The following is a 16,520-nucleotide window of genomic DNA, read 5'->3' on the forward strand; positions in this document are numbered from 1 at the left end:
TCCATAACTCCCAGGAGCAAGTGCAGGGGACTACGTGGCACCTCCCAGCTCAGGACGTCGGTTAGCTCGGATATTAGTGTCTCTCAATACAGGTGAGATGAGGACATACCCATACCATGTGCAAGAAGTCTGCCGGTTCTGACCCACAGCGGGTATAGGATGGGTGGTCAATAAACCAGACTTTGGGTGAGATATGCAGAGTGGAGATAGTACAGTTGGACCATACGGAGCCTAGCTGAGATGGTGATGATTTTAGGAGCCATCAGGGCATCTCGCCAGTCTTCATCCTCCAACGGGCCCAACCATGCCTCCCAATGATGTCTAAGAGAATCAAGTGTGATTGAGCTGTTGTTAGTCAGTGACCGGTAGATCCTCAAAACCCCACCATTCCCCAAATTGACCATCAGGATTTGGGCCTCCAGGGGACTGAATTCTGGAAAAGTGTCTGCGGGGATGTGTTAGGTGAGTCTCTAAAGGCACTCTTAGGGTCTCACTCGGTGCCACCGGGATTACCCCTTTACACACTGCAATCATACTTCAATATAACAGAGGCTGATCGCATGCCATACATGCACCTTCGACACTGGGTAACAAATCCCTCTGTCCGTTTGAGTACCCACCGCCCTCCGACACCATTCCAAAAATGGCTTGAGCTGAAAGACAAGGACAGACGCCGGATCTCCAAACTGTATTCCTACCTGGGACAACCCCCACCTCAACCTAAGAGCGCCAACCAATTATGCTGGGAAGAGGAGCTAGGGAGGACCCTCACATTTAAAGAAAGGGAGACATATTCTATAGAGCACACAACACCGCACTTAAAGTTTGTTACCTACTGGTAGTGGGCACCAACCAGATTACAAAAATGACGCCCACATCATGGTGGGGACTTCTGGAGAATAAGTGGGGGTTCTGGTACCCTGGTATGCAGACAGTGGGAGTCCCCAAACTCTTTGGAAAGGGTCCTTAAGGACATAGACACTGTCTTCGAAACACAACACCCCCGCGTCCCCACATCTGTGCTCCTATGGCTGCCTAATCCTCTCACATACCCTCTGAAGTCCCTCAGGGCCAAACAAATTGCCCTAGCACTAGGGGCCGCCCACCAGACGATCCTTGCCCAATGGGGTTCAGGCAAGATCCTGGGCCACACGTTGTGGCTTCATTGTCTATGGTACATCCTGGGTCTGGAACCGCTAACCCTCACAGTGTAACACAAACTAGATCCTTACCAGGAGATGTGGGATCCTGTCATACCACTACAGACACTGGAATTCAATGAACTGATGTGCCCAAAACAACAGGATGCTGTTACATTTGATCGCCCCTCCTGAGGGTGCTGTAGGGGTACAGCTCGTTAGAGAGCAATCAGCTGGAGGGGGGTTACCGGAAGGGTCACATACCTACATTTGTAGAAGACCAAGCCAATATAACTGATGCACTGCCTGTATAATTGGGGGGGGGGGGTTATTGGGGGTGGGGGATAATATTTGTTTATCTTATCAGTCAGCCTTCAGGTTGTAGGCAACCGGGTCTGGTGGCTCAGTGGACTAACGTGTCTACTGCAGGGGCCTGTGTTCGACCTCATGGTCACAGGTTCAAATCCTGGCGGGTTCACTCAGCCTTTCATCCATCTGAGGTTGATAAAAGGAGTACCATTGAGTTGGGTAACACAAAACATCTGTTATTCAGCGCCAAGATACCTGTAGTGGTGAACGTGCGCTTTAAAAATACACATGTTATGTTATTGTTGTAAGTTACCCTTTTGCAAACTAAACCAATAAAACAGAACTTATTCTAAAATGCATCAAATGGGAAAACAGAGCCCTGCAAAAACAGAACATTAGTTATAAGATCACATGAATTGGAACATCAGAGTACAGTAAAACAGAACATCAATTTTAAAAATGTGAGCACTGTGAAACAGAATATCATTTGGACTATTAAGACGGATCCACTAGAACATAAGAACACTGTAAAAAAGAACATCATGTGGAAGATCAAAGCACTGTGAAACAGAGTACCAATTGAAACATCAAAACAAGGCAAAACAGTTCATTCGGAACATCAAAGTACAGTGAAACAGACCAGCAATTGGAAGATTTAGAACTTCCAGTAGATATGTAATTTTACAGTGCTGAACACTGTAAAACAACAGATCTACTGGAAGTTCAGGAACATTTATTTCAGTTTCTAAATGTGTTGAATTAGTTTGAAGTAAACTAAACACACAGTCTACGGGTATTTAAATTAATAAGGCAGACAGAAGAAAATGATCAGGTATTGATATAATAGTGAAAGAAATGTATCTCACTTTATGTCGTCGATTTCTCTTAGGGTTTCGCGGATTTGCTTTTCCACAATTTGCTTGCTCATTTCGTCCTTGACTTTTTCCAATTTCTGGGTCAGATATTCATGCCTGTCTCAAGAAAAAGTTTAAGTAGACTTTCAGTGAAATACAACAAAAACTAACAAACACCGATAAAGAAAATAGGCCTAGCTATTTGTAAAGAAGCAATGTGTTGTACTGTGTACATGAAGACACTGGTAGCCAGGTTGTAAGTTCTTAAAGTCTACTTTATTAGTTCCATGTCAAGTTGTATCCAACAAGGATCAGCCATGTAACAGCTCTTAACCCAGCTCCCATATCTCCTACACCAGCCCCACCAGGAGCAGCCTGCCTAGCTGCTCAGCCCATCTCCAACTGTCATCCACACATCCACTCAGGCTCCCAGGCATTCCATTCATCACAGCCACACCAATATTCCGTCACTATCTCTCACTCTGGCTGAGCAGCTAGGAGGACCTAGGCTGATTCACATATGAATGTAAACCTTGGGATATAACACAATGACATTTACATTTTCATGCCGTTCACAAGGTTTTCCCTATGCAGTAGAAAAAAGGGAGATCCCTTGGTGGATCTAAATACCACAACCAGATGGTAAAATGGTTGTCTGTGTTCTAGCCCGTATATTAGAAGTGAATGTCATGAACAAATCAATAAATTCTAAAATACTTCTTTTATTTTCAGTTAAAACAGGTTAATACACAAAGATTTCTTTAAAAACAATACATTATCATCACATTCAAATATACAACAATATACACCTCATGATTAAAACTTTTTTGACATAAAAAAAGTTGATCCTAAAGAGGGGAAAGACAAAGGAGAGAACAAAAGCCAGACAATCCTATTTGTCATATTAGTACATATCAGGGAATTCAAGTATAGGAGACTAATCCAGGACACGTTCTACTTATAATGTCTACGGAAATAGCTCAGTCCCTTGATTATGTGATACCAGGCGTCGACGCGTTTCGATGGTTAGTTTAAAATTGTGACCATCTTTTTCAAGACCAAATAGATATGTCTCTCCTATCACACTGGCACTGGATGGTTGCCAAGTTCATGGAGGTCCTTATATCATATTCGCCTCAGTTTCCTTCTGACTATCAATTGTTTCCCTATGCAGTGCCTTAGGTTGTTACGAAAGGTCCTTCGAGCTAGACACTAGATATATTTTCTTTTTGTTTATATAGCACAAACCTAACTCGAAGGTACTGGAGTGCTTTACATGAGCACCAGGTGCATTACACAATGTCACATTCATTTTTTTAAGGCCCAGGGGCATAAGTGATTTGCCCAGAATCACAGGATGTTGACCCGATGCCAGACTCGAACCTGGTTCTCCATATGCAAAGTCTGCAGCACTAGCTGAAGGGCACATTCTCTCCCTTCTTCGGTAGGCTGGGGCACTTTACGCCCTTATTAGAGATCCCCAGGACTTATCTAGCCCCTTTTCATAAAACCGCTTCTGCATGGCAGGCGTACGACATATGCACAACAGAGGTGCAGGTACGTTAGTTATGGTACCTTAGGGATGGGAGCTTAGGTATGCTAAGTAAGTTAACTACTGCAAACAGATACGGTGGCAGGGTATGTTTGCTGCATCTACTACCAATGTTTTTAGGGTCCTAATACAATTGCATATAGTTTGCAAATAGTCAATGCCCACCTCCCGAAACCAGCCACCCACAATTAGTTTCAAATGTGCTTATGCTAAGTAAGTTGGTTGGTGATGGTAGGTAAGATGTGATAGGCTGGCTAGGTATGGTATGTAGGTATGGTAGGTGGGTAGAATAGGCATTGTAGGCTAGGTATGGGTCACAGCCATGGTCGGTGCAGGTAACAGCAGTGGGCGGAGGTAGTGCTCGCGACGGCCGTTGGCCGACGGCAGCAATTAAGGGGTAACAACCTGGCAGGTGCCATGTTACTCCTCAGTATCCTGTCATTTCCCCGCTTGGCAGCAATGTGTGACAGGCACTGACAGAAGCAGACTGGACGCTTTAAGCTTTTCCAGAGCTATAGGAAGGGCCACAGGAATTAAGCGATTGTACGACCACTGCGTTTTTCACATAATTATAGATTTACCGCATTTGCCACATAATCCATCATATGCTGAAAAATCTGCAGATTTTTCTTTCTAGAGAAACAGGTTTCTAGCTCAAACGGTTCCAAAGTAACAAAATAAATGCAGCTAGGCGTGTTGTAGCGCGCTGGAAGGCCCTTTGGAAAGGTTGACTGGTCACTTATTTCTATATTTGGGTGTGTAACTGGTGCTAATCAGGTGCAACCAATGCCCAGGCAGTGTTCCAAGCGTAAACATGACAAAATAATGAAGTAATACATCACAAAATGTGCCGCATAATGCTGCATAATTGTAGGTTTTAAGGAGAAAAAAAAATTGTTTCTATCTCAAATGGATAAAAAATTATGAAAATCGCTGTGCACGTCTCTCACCATCGCATCGCATACATTATACAGGTGACAATTTGATGCAATTACGTGAAAATACTGATTGATTACACATGAGACGAGCTTTGAAAGCAGCAGGAAAGAAATATTAAATGCTTAACGTAAATAATTGTAATTAGATGGAAAAAATTATACATTTTTGTCGAGAAAATGTTTTGTTCTGCAACCCACATAAATGCAGGTTTACAAAGATGCTGCTCTAGAATAGATTTCATAATGGTGAATACAATCCCAGAGCGCCCTCTAGTGAAGGATGTACCTAATTAACATGAACATCCATATAGTTCTTCAAGGTTTCTTAATGGAACTAGATGGGGCAAATAGCTACTGTAGGAACACATGATGAATCCAAAACTACCAAGCGTTGGCAGCCAATAGGTCACGCTTTTGGGACTTATAAGTATTTAGCCATGCAGAACATTATCCTGGGTCCTAACATCTACTGTCCTTTAACGTGGAAGCTTTGATATTAATAGGCACATTATAGCACTGCATTGAGAAATAGTTATTTAAAGTTTTATTTTTGTACAACTAGTAGTCTGAACTCACATATCAGGAAGTGCATTTCACATGTGATAATGTAGAAAAAAAAGAGTTTTGGTGAAATAAATAATTTTTTCATATACCTGGGAGAGACAAGTTCTCCCTCTTTTATGTCTATGCACTACTTAGGGTGATTGGGCACAGTTATGTGGTCATGTGCGCAAGGCTTTTGCCTGTCTATGATGATTTCTAGAATAAACCAAATTGCTCTGGATATACCTCGTGCCGAACAGCTTTTTGCATTTGATGAATATATTTATATATTAGGGTAAGGATGATTTAAGGGGTTAGGGCTGGGTAAGGTATTGGGTGTGAAGGGTATTTTTAGGGTTTAGGGGTGGGTAAGGGTATTGGGCATTAAGGGTATTTTTAGGGTTTAGAGGAGGGTGTGAGCATTGGGTGGTAAGGTTGCTTAGGGGTATTGGGTGGTAAGGGTGTTTTGGGGTTTAGGAGTGGGTAGAGGTGTTGTGTGGTAAGGGTGTTTTTAGGGTTATGGGGTGGGTAAGGTATCGGTTTGTGGTAGGGGTGGGTAAGGGTATTGGGTGGTAAGGGTGTTTGTAGTGTTTAGGGGTTTGTAGGGGTATTGGGTGGTAGGGGTGTTTTTTTAGGCTTAGGGGTACATAAGGGTACTGGATAGTAAGGGTGTTTCAGGGGTATGGGGTGGGTAGTGTATAGGTTAGTGGGAAGAATGTTTTTAGAGTTTAGGGGTGGACAAGGATATTGGATGGTAGGGACTTTTTTTAGAGTTTAGAGGTGGGTAAGGGTATTGGGTGGTAAATGTGTTTTTAGTGTTTAGGGGTGGGTAGGGGTATTGAGTGGTAAGAGTACATATATAGTTTAAGGGTGCTTGAGTTTAGGGGTTAGGAGTTGATATGGGAGTATATATATATTTTTCTATATATATATATGTATATAAATAAATATATATATATATATATATTCACTGAAAAAACCATAGGTTATAGACCATATATAGTTAGGAATTAGCATTTACAAAACCTTGAAAATTCACTGAAAAAACCATAGGTTATACACCATATATAGTTAGGAATTAGCATTTACAAAACCTTATTTTACTCACACAAAACCATTGAAATTCGCATATATAGTTAGTTGCACTAACTATATATCGCACACCCGCAATCCACTGCTGATCATGTCACATATTACATCATTCATGACATGGTCAGTGACATCACTGATGACATCACTGATGACATCTCAAATGACATCACTGATGACATCACTGATGACATCTCAAATGACATCACTGATGACATCACTGATGACATCACTGATGACATCTCAAATGACATCACTGATGACATCACTGATGACATCTCAAATGACATCACTGATGACATCACTGATGACATCTCATTTGACATTACTGATCACATCACTGATGACATCATTAATGTGATAATACGATGAACCTCTTCAGACTCTAATATAACCTTAGATACACTCAGTGTAAACAGACACTCACAGACTGTCACTCATCCATGGAGTTACTCACACACCTAGTCAGTCATGCAAAGAATCAATCACACCTCCATTTCCTCAACTATACAGTTATACACACCTTACTTATTCAAACATATACTAACACATATTTACTCTCTTATACAATCCCTGATACAAGTTCACAATGATCCATACAGCCACTCACACATTCACTGGCTCTTATGCACAGTTATTTAAGTATGTCAACTCTCACATGTACTGTGTTTTACATATGTACTTACTTTGACATGTAGCACTGAGATATCCATTCACTCACCAATACACTCATGCACACAGTCAACCGCCCATACGGCTGTTTCCACATGCACTTTTGAACCCATACATCTAGTGAATCAACTGCTAACACATCTATGCACAGAGTCATACACCTCCCAGCCACCCACACACGCACTCAGTCTCCCATACAAATACTTGGGCAACCAATCAATAACCCATATAGTTACTCATATAGCTACTGATCAACACATGCAGCAGTTTACAGAACAACAGACATAATGATGCACAAATTAAGACAGTTTAGTCACTAACCCATGCACTCAGTGAGACACATTTAATCACTCACTCATACAGTCAGTCATGCACCTACTAAATCCTTCATCCAGACACTTATACATCCACTCATTCTTCAATATGTAAGACATATTTTAACTTTACAGAAACATACAGTCACTGGATGTTGTCATCAGTGATGTCATCAGTGATGTCATTTGAGATGTCATCAGTGATGTCACTGACCATGTCATGAATGATGTAATATGTGACATGATCAGCAGTGGATTGCGGGTGCGCGATATATAGTTAGTGCAGCTAACTATATATGCGAATTTCAATGGTTTTGTGTGAGTAAAATAAGGTTTTGTAAATGCTAATTCCTAACTATATATGGTCTATAACCTATGGTTTTTTCAGTGAATTTCAATGGTTTTTTAATAGCAAATATCAAAAGCTGTAAAATGTATTCTTCTTTTAAAGGAAAAATATATTTTATATGTATTTAATATAATTTTTTATGTATATACATTTTTTGAGGGAACGAATTTATCAACTATCATGCTGAAGAAGAGTGTGGGGAAAAAAATCAAAGAGGAGGACTAAGAGGAAAGAACAATCAGTTCAAAAATACAATTGCTTTAAAGCATGAAGTGCTTTCCACACATTTACATTTAAATAACCCGTATTAGAACATACAAAATATCTACAGAGGAGACGGTGTACATTGAATTTTAGACTCTTCATTGGTACCTACATGTTGGTACTTACATCACCCACACAACACAACAGCTCTATTCAGAGCTACCCTACCTCAAAGCACTCTAAAATATTATTTTAATATTTCCCTTGGTTTTCCCCTTGTTACGCTTTCCGGAACGCTACCCGGTGCGCGGACCGGGAGCTAACCGTGCGAAAATTTGAAGATTTTTTACATATATGGGCCTCCTCAGCCACCCTCAGAAAACCTAGGGGGTCAGGATATGTCTCCCGTGCCCCCTTATACCCATTCCCAACATTGTTTATCCTCCATCTTGTGACTAAATTCGTCCGAAACACAAGATGGCGGACTCCCGTTACGCTACCGGTGAGCTACCCGGTTCGCGTACCGGGTAGTGCTTCCACCGCGAAAAAAATCGAAAAAAATTGATTATTTTTTTGCCCCGCTGGGCCCTTTAACCCCTTCCACGCTCATGACGAGCTGGGCTCGTCATGAGGTAGCCTCCTCGCACGCTCAGTAACATGCGTTTTAAAAAATCTCAGCGTGCGAGCGGAATTCCGCCCGCACGCATGCGGTTAATAGCCCCCACATCAATCCTAGGGGGTCAGGAGGGGTCTACCTTGCCCCCTTTCATTCATTTCCCCCTTTGTTTATTTCCACCTCTTGTCTCTCGATCCTACCGAGAGACAAGATGGCGGCCGCTTCGGACTGTTTAGAATGTTGACAGTCACCGGAGAGCCGATCCGCTTCTCCTCGCGAAGTTCCGTTACGCGTCTGGCACGCGAACCGGGGCGCTAACCGGGACGCTGTCACAGATATATATTTTTTTTTAACGTTAATTTCTCAAAATCCACTGGAGCACATATCTTGAGACCTAGCAAAGGCACATCGGGCAAACAGTCTCTACAATTTTGCCAAGTTTCATAGAAATCCATTCAGCCGTTCGAGCTAAAAGTGAGTCCAACCGCCCTATGGAAAACTCAATGTTAAAAACACGTTTTGGGACCCCCCTTTTTTCTCGGCCCCCGCTTGACGAAACCCCCCAAACTTTCAGGGGACGCTCAGAAACAAAATGTGCCATTTTCCTGAAAATTTCAGCCAATTCCGTCCATCAACGCCAAAGTTATTCAACATAGAATTTTCAGAAACCCCTATTCAAAAAAATCCTAACTATATATACCTACTGGCGACTGCCAGTAGGTAATATATATATAAATATATATATATATATATATATATAACATTTCTATGGCAAAATGAAACCCCTCATTTTGTTCCTTTTCAAATTAAATGTATTAAGTGTTACCACTTTATTCCAATCAAGATGACTTCAGGTGTGCCATACTTTTGTCATAAGTAAGACTGTTAGCGTTCTAGTTGTTCTTTAGAACACTCTGGGACATTCTGTCATTGGGCTATAGTTGGGCTACATCTGGCTGATATTTGGGCTACATTTGGGCTCTTTTGTCTCTGGTGGCCATCTTGGGAGACTGCATATCAAAAAAAAATTTATGAAATATAAGAGGATTTGAGAAGTCACTCAAAATGTGCCCTAATTTTTCTTTCTTCAGCACTAATCATAATTTCTATGGCAAAATGAACCCCCTCATTTTGTTCCTTTGCAAATTAAATGTTTTAAGTGTTAACACTTTATTCCAATCAAGATGACTTCAGGTGTGCCATACTTTTGTCATAAGTAAGACTGTTAGCGCTCTAGTTGTTCTTTAGAACACTCTGGGACATTCTGTCACTGGGCTATAGTTGGGCTACATCTGGCTGATATTTGGGCTACATTTGGTTTTTTTTTGTCTCTGGTGGCCATCTTTGGGCTACATTGGGCTACATTGGGCTACATTGGGCTACATTTGGGCTCTAACATATATATAGCCCAATGTAGCCCAATATATATTTTTCAAAGTTAATTTTCGTAAAAACCACTGGAGCATATATCTTGAGACATAGCAAAGGCACATCGGGCTACCAGTCCCTACAATTTTGCCAAGTTTTGTGGAAATCCATTCAGCCGTTCGAGCTAAAAGTGAGTCCAACCGCCCTATGGAAAACTCAATGTTAAAAACACATTTTGGGACCCCCCTCTTTTCTCGGCCCCCGCTTGACGAAACCCCCCCCCCCCCAAACTTTCAGGGGACGATCAGAAACAAAATGTGCCATTTTCCTGAAAATTTCAGCCAATTCCGTCCATCAACGCCAAAGTTATTCAACATAGAATTTTCAGAAATCCCTATTCAAAAAAATCCTAACTATATATACCTACTGGCGACTGCCAGTAGGTAATATATATATATATATATATATATCCAACAAATGCAAGAACCCATATTGGAAGAAAGCCACTTGAAGTCAATATTTCCACTTGTTTATTGGCAGCCTGCTGACAATTGCGTGGCGGAAAGTCACATCACAGATCACTTGCCAGACGCGTTTCAGGGGTTAAAGAACCCCCTTCCTCAGTGGCGTTGTGTCATGCCTGCTTCAGAGCGCTGAGTGAAAAGTCCAATTTAAGCCACCTGTCGACCTGGGAGTGGCCGGCAGCATGGCCTTCTGGGTGTAGTAGTCCATTTGTTATTCCCCAGTGGGAGCGCTCCAAAGTAGAAAAATTGTACACTTTTAGTCCCCAGTGGGTGGATGTGAGAGACCGTCCATCAACTGCCCCGCTTTTAGGTTGCCAATGTAGATCGAGACAAGCGCTGCCTTGCAACAGCGCCAGCTCACCTGGTCGGTCGCGAAGGCAAGCCCACCGCTGCTGCGGGTCTTCGACAGTGCCACGGAGTGCTGTTCCATTTGGACGAGGAGAATTGGTGACCTTACACAGGGGGGGAGCCAGTTCAAGCTCCGGTATGCAACCACAAAGCGGGGCAGGTCCCGCTCTGGACTTTAGCACAAGAGATGGTTGCGAGTGAGAAACTCTGGAGGCGCGCCCACTGGGGATTGAAAAAAACACTACATCACCCAGAAAGCCTCGGTGTGAGGCCACGCCCATCGTAGCAGGTGATGCAATTACAAACTGCGCATTCACCGTTAGTCTGCAACAACGCCACTGAAGAGAGGGTCAACCTCGAAACGCGTCTGGCGATTTTATTTGAACATTGCTTCCAGGATGGTTCCTGCTGGCAGGTTACCTACCATTAAAGTGAGCTTTCAAGTTATCCTCGTGTGGTTTCCTTCAACCTGGGTGCCTGTTTGGATGGATTTACAGCGGCCTGCTCGGTCGCGAAGGCAAGCCCACCGCTGCTGCGGGTCTTCGACAGTGCCACGGAGTGCTGTTCCATTTGGACGAGGAGAATTGGTGACCTTACACAGGGGGGGAGCCAGTTCAAGCTCCGGTATGCAACCACAAAGCGGGGCAGGTCCCGCTCTGGACTTTAGCACAAGAGATGGTTGCGAGTGAGAAACTCTGGAGGCGCGCCCACTGGGGATTGAAAAAAACACTACATCACCCAGAAAGCCTCGGTGTGAGGCCACGCCCATCGTAGCAGGTGATGCAATTACAAACTGCGCCTTCACCGTTAGTATGCAACAACGCCACTGAAGAGAGGGTCAACCTCGAAACGCGTCTGGCGATTTTATTTGAACATTGCTTCCAGGATGGTTCCTGCTGGCAGGTTACCTACCATTAAAGTGAGCTTTCAAGTTATCCTCGTGTGGTTTCCTTCAACCTGGGTGCCTGTTTGGATGGATTTACAGCGGCCTGCTCGGTCGCGAAGGCAAGCCCACCGCTGCTGCGGGTCTTCGACAGTGCCACGGAGTGCTGTTCCATTTGGACGAGGAGAATTGGTGACCTTACACAGGGGGGGAGCCAGTTCAAGCTCCGGTATGCAACCACAAAGCGGGGCAGGTCCCGCTCTGGACTTTAGCACAAGAGATGGTTGCAAGTGAGAAACTCTGGAGGCGCGCCCACTGGGGATTGAAAAAAACACTACATCACCCAGAAAGCCTCGGTGTGAGGCCACGCCCATCGTAGCAGGTGATGCAATTACAAACTGCGCCTTCACCGTTAGTATGCAACAACGCCACTGAAGAGAGGGTCAACCTCGAAACGCGTCTGGCGATTTTATTTGAACATTGCTTCCAGGATGGTTCCTGCTGGCAGGTTACCTACCATTAAAGTGAGCTTTCAAGTTATCCTCGTGTGGTTTCCTTCAACCTGGGTGCCTGTTTGGATGGATTTACAGCGGCCTGCTCGGTCGCGAAGGCAAGCCCACCGCTGCTGCGGGTCTTCGACAGTGCCACGGAGTGCTGTTCCATTTGGACGAGGAGAATTGGTGACCTTACACAGGGGGGGAGCCAGTTCAAGCTCCGGTATGCAACCACAAAGCGGGGCAGGTCCCGCTCTGGACTTTAGCACAAGAGATGGTTGCGAGTGAGAAACTCTGGAGGCGCGCCCACTGGGGATTGAAAAAAACACTACATCACCCAGAAAGCCTCGGTGTGAGGCCACGCCCATCGTAGCAGGTGATGCAATTACAAACTGCGCCTTCACCGTTAGTATGCAACAACGCCACTGAAGAGAGGGTCAACCTCGAAACGCGTCTGGCGATTTTATTTGAACATTGCTTCCAGGATGGTTCCTGCTGGCAGGTTACCTACCATTAAAGTGAGCTTTCAAGTTATCCTCGTGTGGTTTCCTTCAACCTGGGTGCCTGTTTGGATGGATTTACAGCGGCCTGCTCGGTCGCGAAGGCAAGCCCACCGCTGCTGCGGGTCTTCGACAGTGCCACGGAGTGCTGTTCCATTTGGACGAGGAGAATTGGTGACCTTACACAGGGGGGGAGCCAGTTCAAGCTCCGGTATGCAACCACAAAGCGGGGCAGGTCCCGCTCTGGACTTTAGCACAAGAGATGGTTGCGAGTGAGAAACTCTGGAGGCGCGCCCACTGGGGATTGAAAAAAACACTACATCACCCAGAAAGCCTCGGTGTGAGGCCACGCCCATCGTAGCAGGTGATGCAATTACAAACTGCGCCTTCACCGTTAGTATGCAACAACGCCACTGAAGAGAGGGTCAACCTCGAAACGCGTCTGGCGATTTTATTTGAACATTGCTTCCAGGATGGTTCCTGCTGGCAGGTTACCTACCATTAAAGTGAGCTTTCAAGTTATCCTCGTGTGGTTTCCTTCAACCTGGGTGCCTGTTTGGATGGATTTACAGCGGCCTGCTCGGTCGCGAAGGCAAGCCCACCGCTGCTGCGGGTCTTCGACAGTGCCACGGAGTGCTGTTCCATTTGGACGAGGAGAATTGGTGACCTTACACAGGGGGGGAGCCAGTTCAAGCTCCGGTATGCAACCACAAAGCGGGGCAGGTCCCGCTCTGGACTTTAGCACAAGAGATGGTTGCGAGTGAGAAACTCTGGAGGCGCGCCCACTGGGGATTGAAAAAAACACTACATCACCCAGAAAGCCTCGGTGTGAGGCCACGCCCATCGTAGCAGGTGATGCAATTACAAACTGCGCCTTCACCGTTAGTATGCAACAACGCCACTGAAGAGAGGGTCAACCTCGAAACGCGTCTGGCGATTTTATTTGAACATTGCTTCCAGGATGGTTCCTGCTGGCAGGTTACCTACCATTAAAGTGAGCTTTCAAGTTATCCTCGTGTGGTTTCCTTCAACCTGGGTGCCTGTTTGGATGGATATATATATATATATATATATATATATATATATATATATATATATAGAGAGAGAGAGAGAGAGAGAGAGAGAGAGACAGAGACAGACACACACACACACTTTATATATATGATCAAGGCGGTAACGGCCGAAAAGCGTTATGGCGGAATTGGTGTGAGTGTCGAATAAACACCTCATGCACTTACTTTTGGTCCACTCTCGTTCTTTCTCCACGAAGGAGACACAAGCAGGCGAGGATTCTGATATATATATATATATAAATATATATATATATATATATATACACACCTTACCTGCTATATATTTACATGTGTGGCAAAGACATATGCGTGATAAAGACTTGCATGGTAACACCAATGTGTGGTAAAGGCATTGTGTGGTAAAGGACACGTGGTAAAGGCATGCGTGGTAAATGCATATGTCATTCCATCATACAACAAAACACACAAGATGATGGACAGAATGTTGCACAATGGCAAAACATTCACCCCCAGTCACAGATCTGGGTTTAATCCATTGTAATTTTGCTCACCAAGCCACCCCAGTTCAGACATGGCCATATGCAAATCAGTCTTGACCCTGTGCCTCATGATAACAGTCCAGCCCGAACTACCAAGCCATGTCTTCCCTGGACCGGAATCAAGCATCCTCACAGCACTTTCACAGCGCCCAGCACCTCTGCACGAGCGCACATCAGAATACAGGGAGGGAGAGAAAGACTTCCCCAGCTGATCATTTCAAAAGAATGCAGCAGCGTGATAGGAAGTTGTCTCTTCATGTGTGCGCTGCAAAAGGGGAATCTAGTCTAAAAGAGATCCAGCTGGGGTTCCATTAGTTTTCGGATGGGACTTCACAGGCTGGCAGTGTGATGAGGCCATTCTCAAATAAATACATTAAATTTGCTGATGCATTTAACACATTACAAGCCCTTTTGCTCTGTCCCTTTGCTGAAAGGACTTGACAAGGTGTCAAATGCATTAACATGTCAACAGGACGCAGGGGAGACACAGGTCCACTGTTCTGTGGGGTAATCAGGCTGGTCTTATTGGCCTTTATTTTTAGCAGTTTGTGGCATGTTAAATTGGTTGGTTGGTCGGTTTTCACTATGATTTCCCGGATATTCCTTGTGTTTGCTTTGTTTGCCCTAAGTTAGAAGGGAATGCCCAGACATGGGTCCCTTGCTCACTTTGCCACTGGGTTCAAGCTAGCCTGGCTGATGAGGGGTGTTATCCCGGTACAGGTCCCAGGATGCTTGTTTCTGGTTCAGGGAGGACCTGGCTTGGCAGTTCAGGCTGGACTGCCCCATGAGGCACAGGGTCTACACTGATTTACATATAGCTGGGTCTGAACTGAGGTGGCGAAGTGAGCTAAAGAACGATGATGGATTCAACCCAGATCTGTGACTGGGCGTCAGTGTCTGTAAAGTTACAGCGCTTCGTCCATCATCTCCTTGTGTTTGCATTATCTTAAGCATTGCCTGCAGTAAGCACAAATACATGGAGTATTCCATACCTTGAAAACAACAAACTGTTTGTCTTTACACATTCAAAACTGCTCTATTTTGAAAATGTGGGACACTTTTTTAGCTGCCTCAATCACTAATTATGGCAACTTGCTGTCCTGGCCAAACCTGAAGGCACATGCATGGCTACAGTAACTAGCATTGGCAAAGCTGATAGGTTTCACCTTTGCAAGATCTACTGGCTTTGTCAATGGTTTATTAGATATTCTGCACAGAAGCACAGGTTTAAAGTAAAGAATAAAAAGTGCTATGACACAGCCAGCATTATCCTCGTCAAGCACTTTTTCCCCGTTTTAATGTCTTGTTGCATAGCATATGCAGTATATCAAAAAAGCATTGACAAATCCAAATAAATCTTGGGGATGCAAGTACTAGTTGGTTAAAAGCTCTCTTGGGGGACAGGAGGTTGGAGGGGGGCATAACAGAGGAAACACACTGTACAATGCATCATTTGCCATTTACGCCATTACCACACAAGGTAAGTGTAGTATATATATATATATATATATATATATATATATATATATATATATATATAACCTACTGGCAGTCGTCAGTAGGTGGTTATAGTTAGGAATGGCTACCATAGGAAATCCACAACATTCTATTGGGAATAACTCTGGCGCCGGTTGAGGAATTTGTGTGTAATTTTCCAAAATGTTGGCCAGCTCCGCTCCGCTCCTTCCCTGGAAGTTTCGGGGGGATTCGTGAAGTGGGGGCTGAGAAAAAAGGGGGGGTCCCAAAACGTGTTTTCCCCATGTTAATTTCCTTAGGACGGTCTGACAAGTCTACAGCCCGAACCGCTGAACGGAATTACGCCAAACTTGGCAAAATTGTAGGGACTGGTACGCAGATGTGCCTTTGCTATATTTGGTGAAAATTGCTCCGGTGGTTTTTTGGAAAATTAACTTCAAAAACACATATATATCTATAGGCGCGCTCCGAGCGCTCACCGGTACGCGTACCGGGGAGCGCACCCGGCGCGCTACGGGAGTGCGCGAGCAGAAAGCTGATTGGCTGTCGGGTGTCTGTCAACATTCTAAACAGTCCGGAGAGTCCGCCATCTTGTGTCTCGGTAGAATCAAGACACAAGAGGTGAAAAATAAAGGGGGAAATAATTAAAAGGGGACAGAGTAGACATCCCCTGACCCCCTAGGTTTTCTGAGGGGGGCCTAGAAGGACCCTGAAGGGCAAAAAAACTTTTATTTTTTTTTATTTTCGCGGGGTAAACGATGGGTGCGTTCCCAGG

The 16,520-nt window shown here is 44.3% G+C and overlaps 1 protein-coding gene across 1 annotated transcript in view; it reads right to left on the minus strand.

Moving 5' to 3' along the window:
- Positions 1–16,520, minus strand: part of SNAPC4 (small nuclear RNA activating complex polypeptide 4) — a 234,552-nt gene that overhangs the window by 136,763 nt on the left and 81,269 nt on the right. The window contains exon 8 of the mRNA XM_078641909.1: positions 2,315–2,419. Within this exon, the coding sequence (XP_078498035.1) occupies positions 2,315–2,419 (105 nt within the window). The remainder of the gene's footprint in view (positions 1–2,314; positions 2,420–16,520) is intronic.

The sequence above is a fragment of the Lissotriton helveticus genome, chromosome 5_1 (genome assembly GCF_964261635.1).
Source record: "Lissotriton helveticus chromosome 5_1, aLisHel1.1, whole genome shotgun sequence".
Lineage (NCBI taxonomy): Eukaryota > Metazoa > Chordata > Amphibia > Caudata > Salamandridae > Lissotriton > Lissotriton helveticus.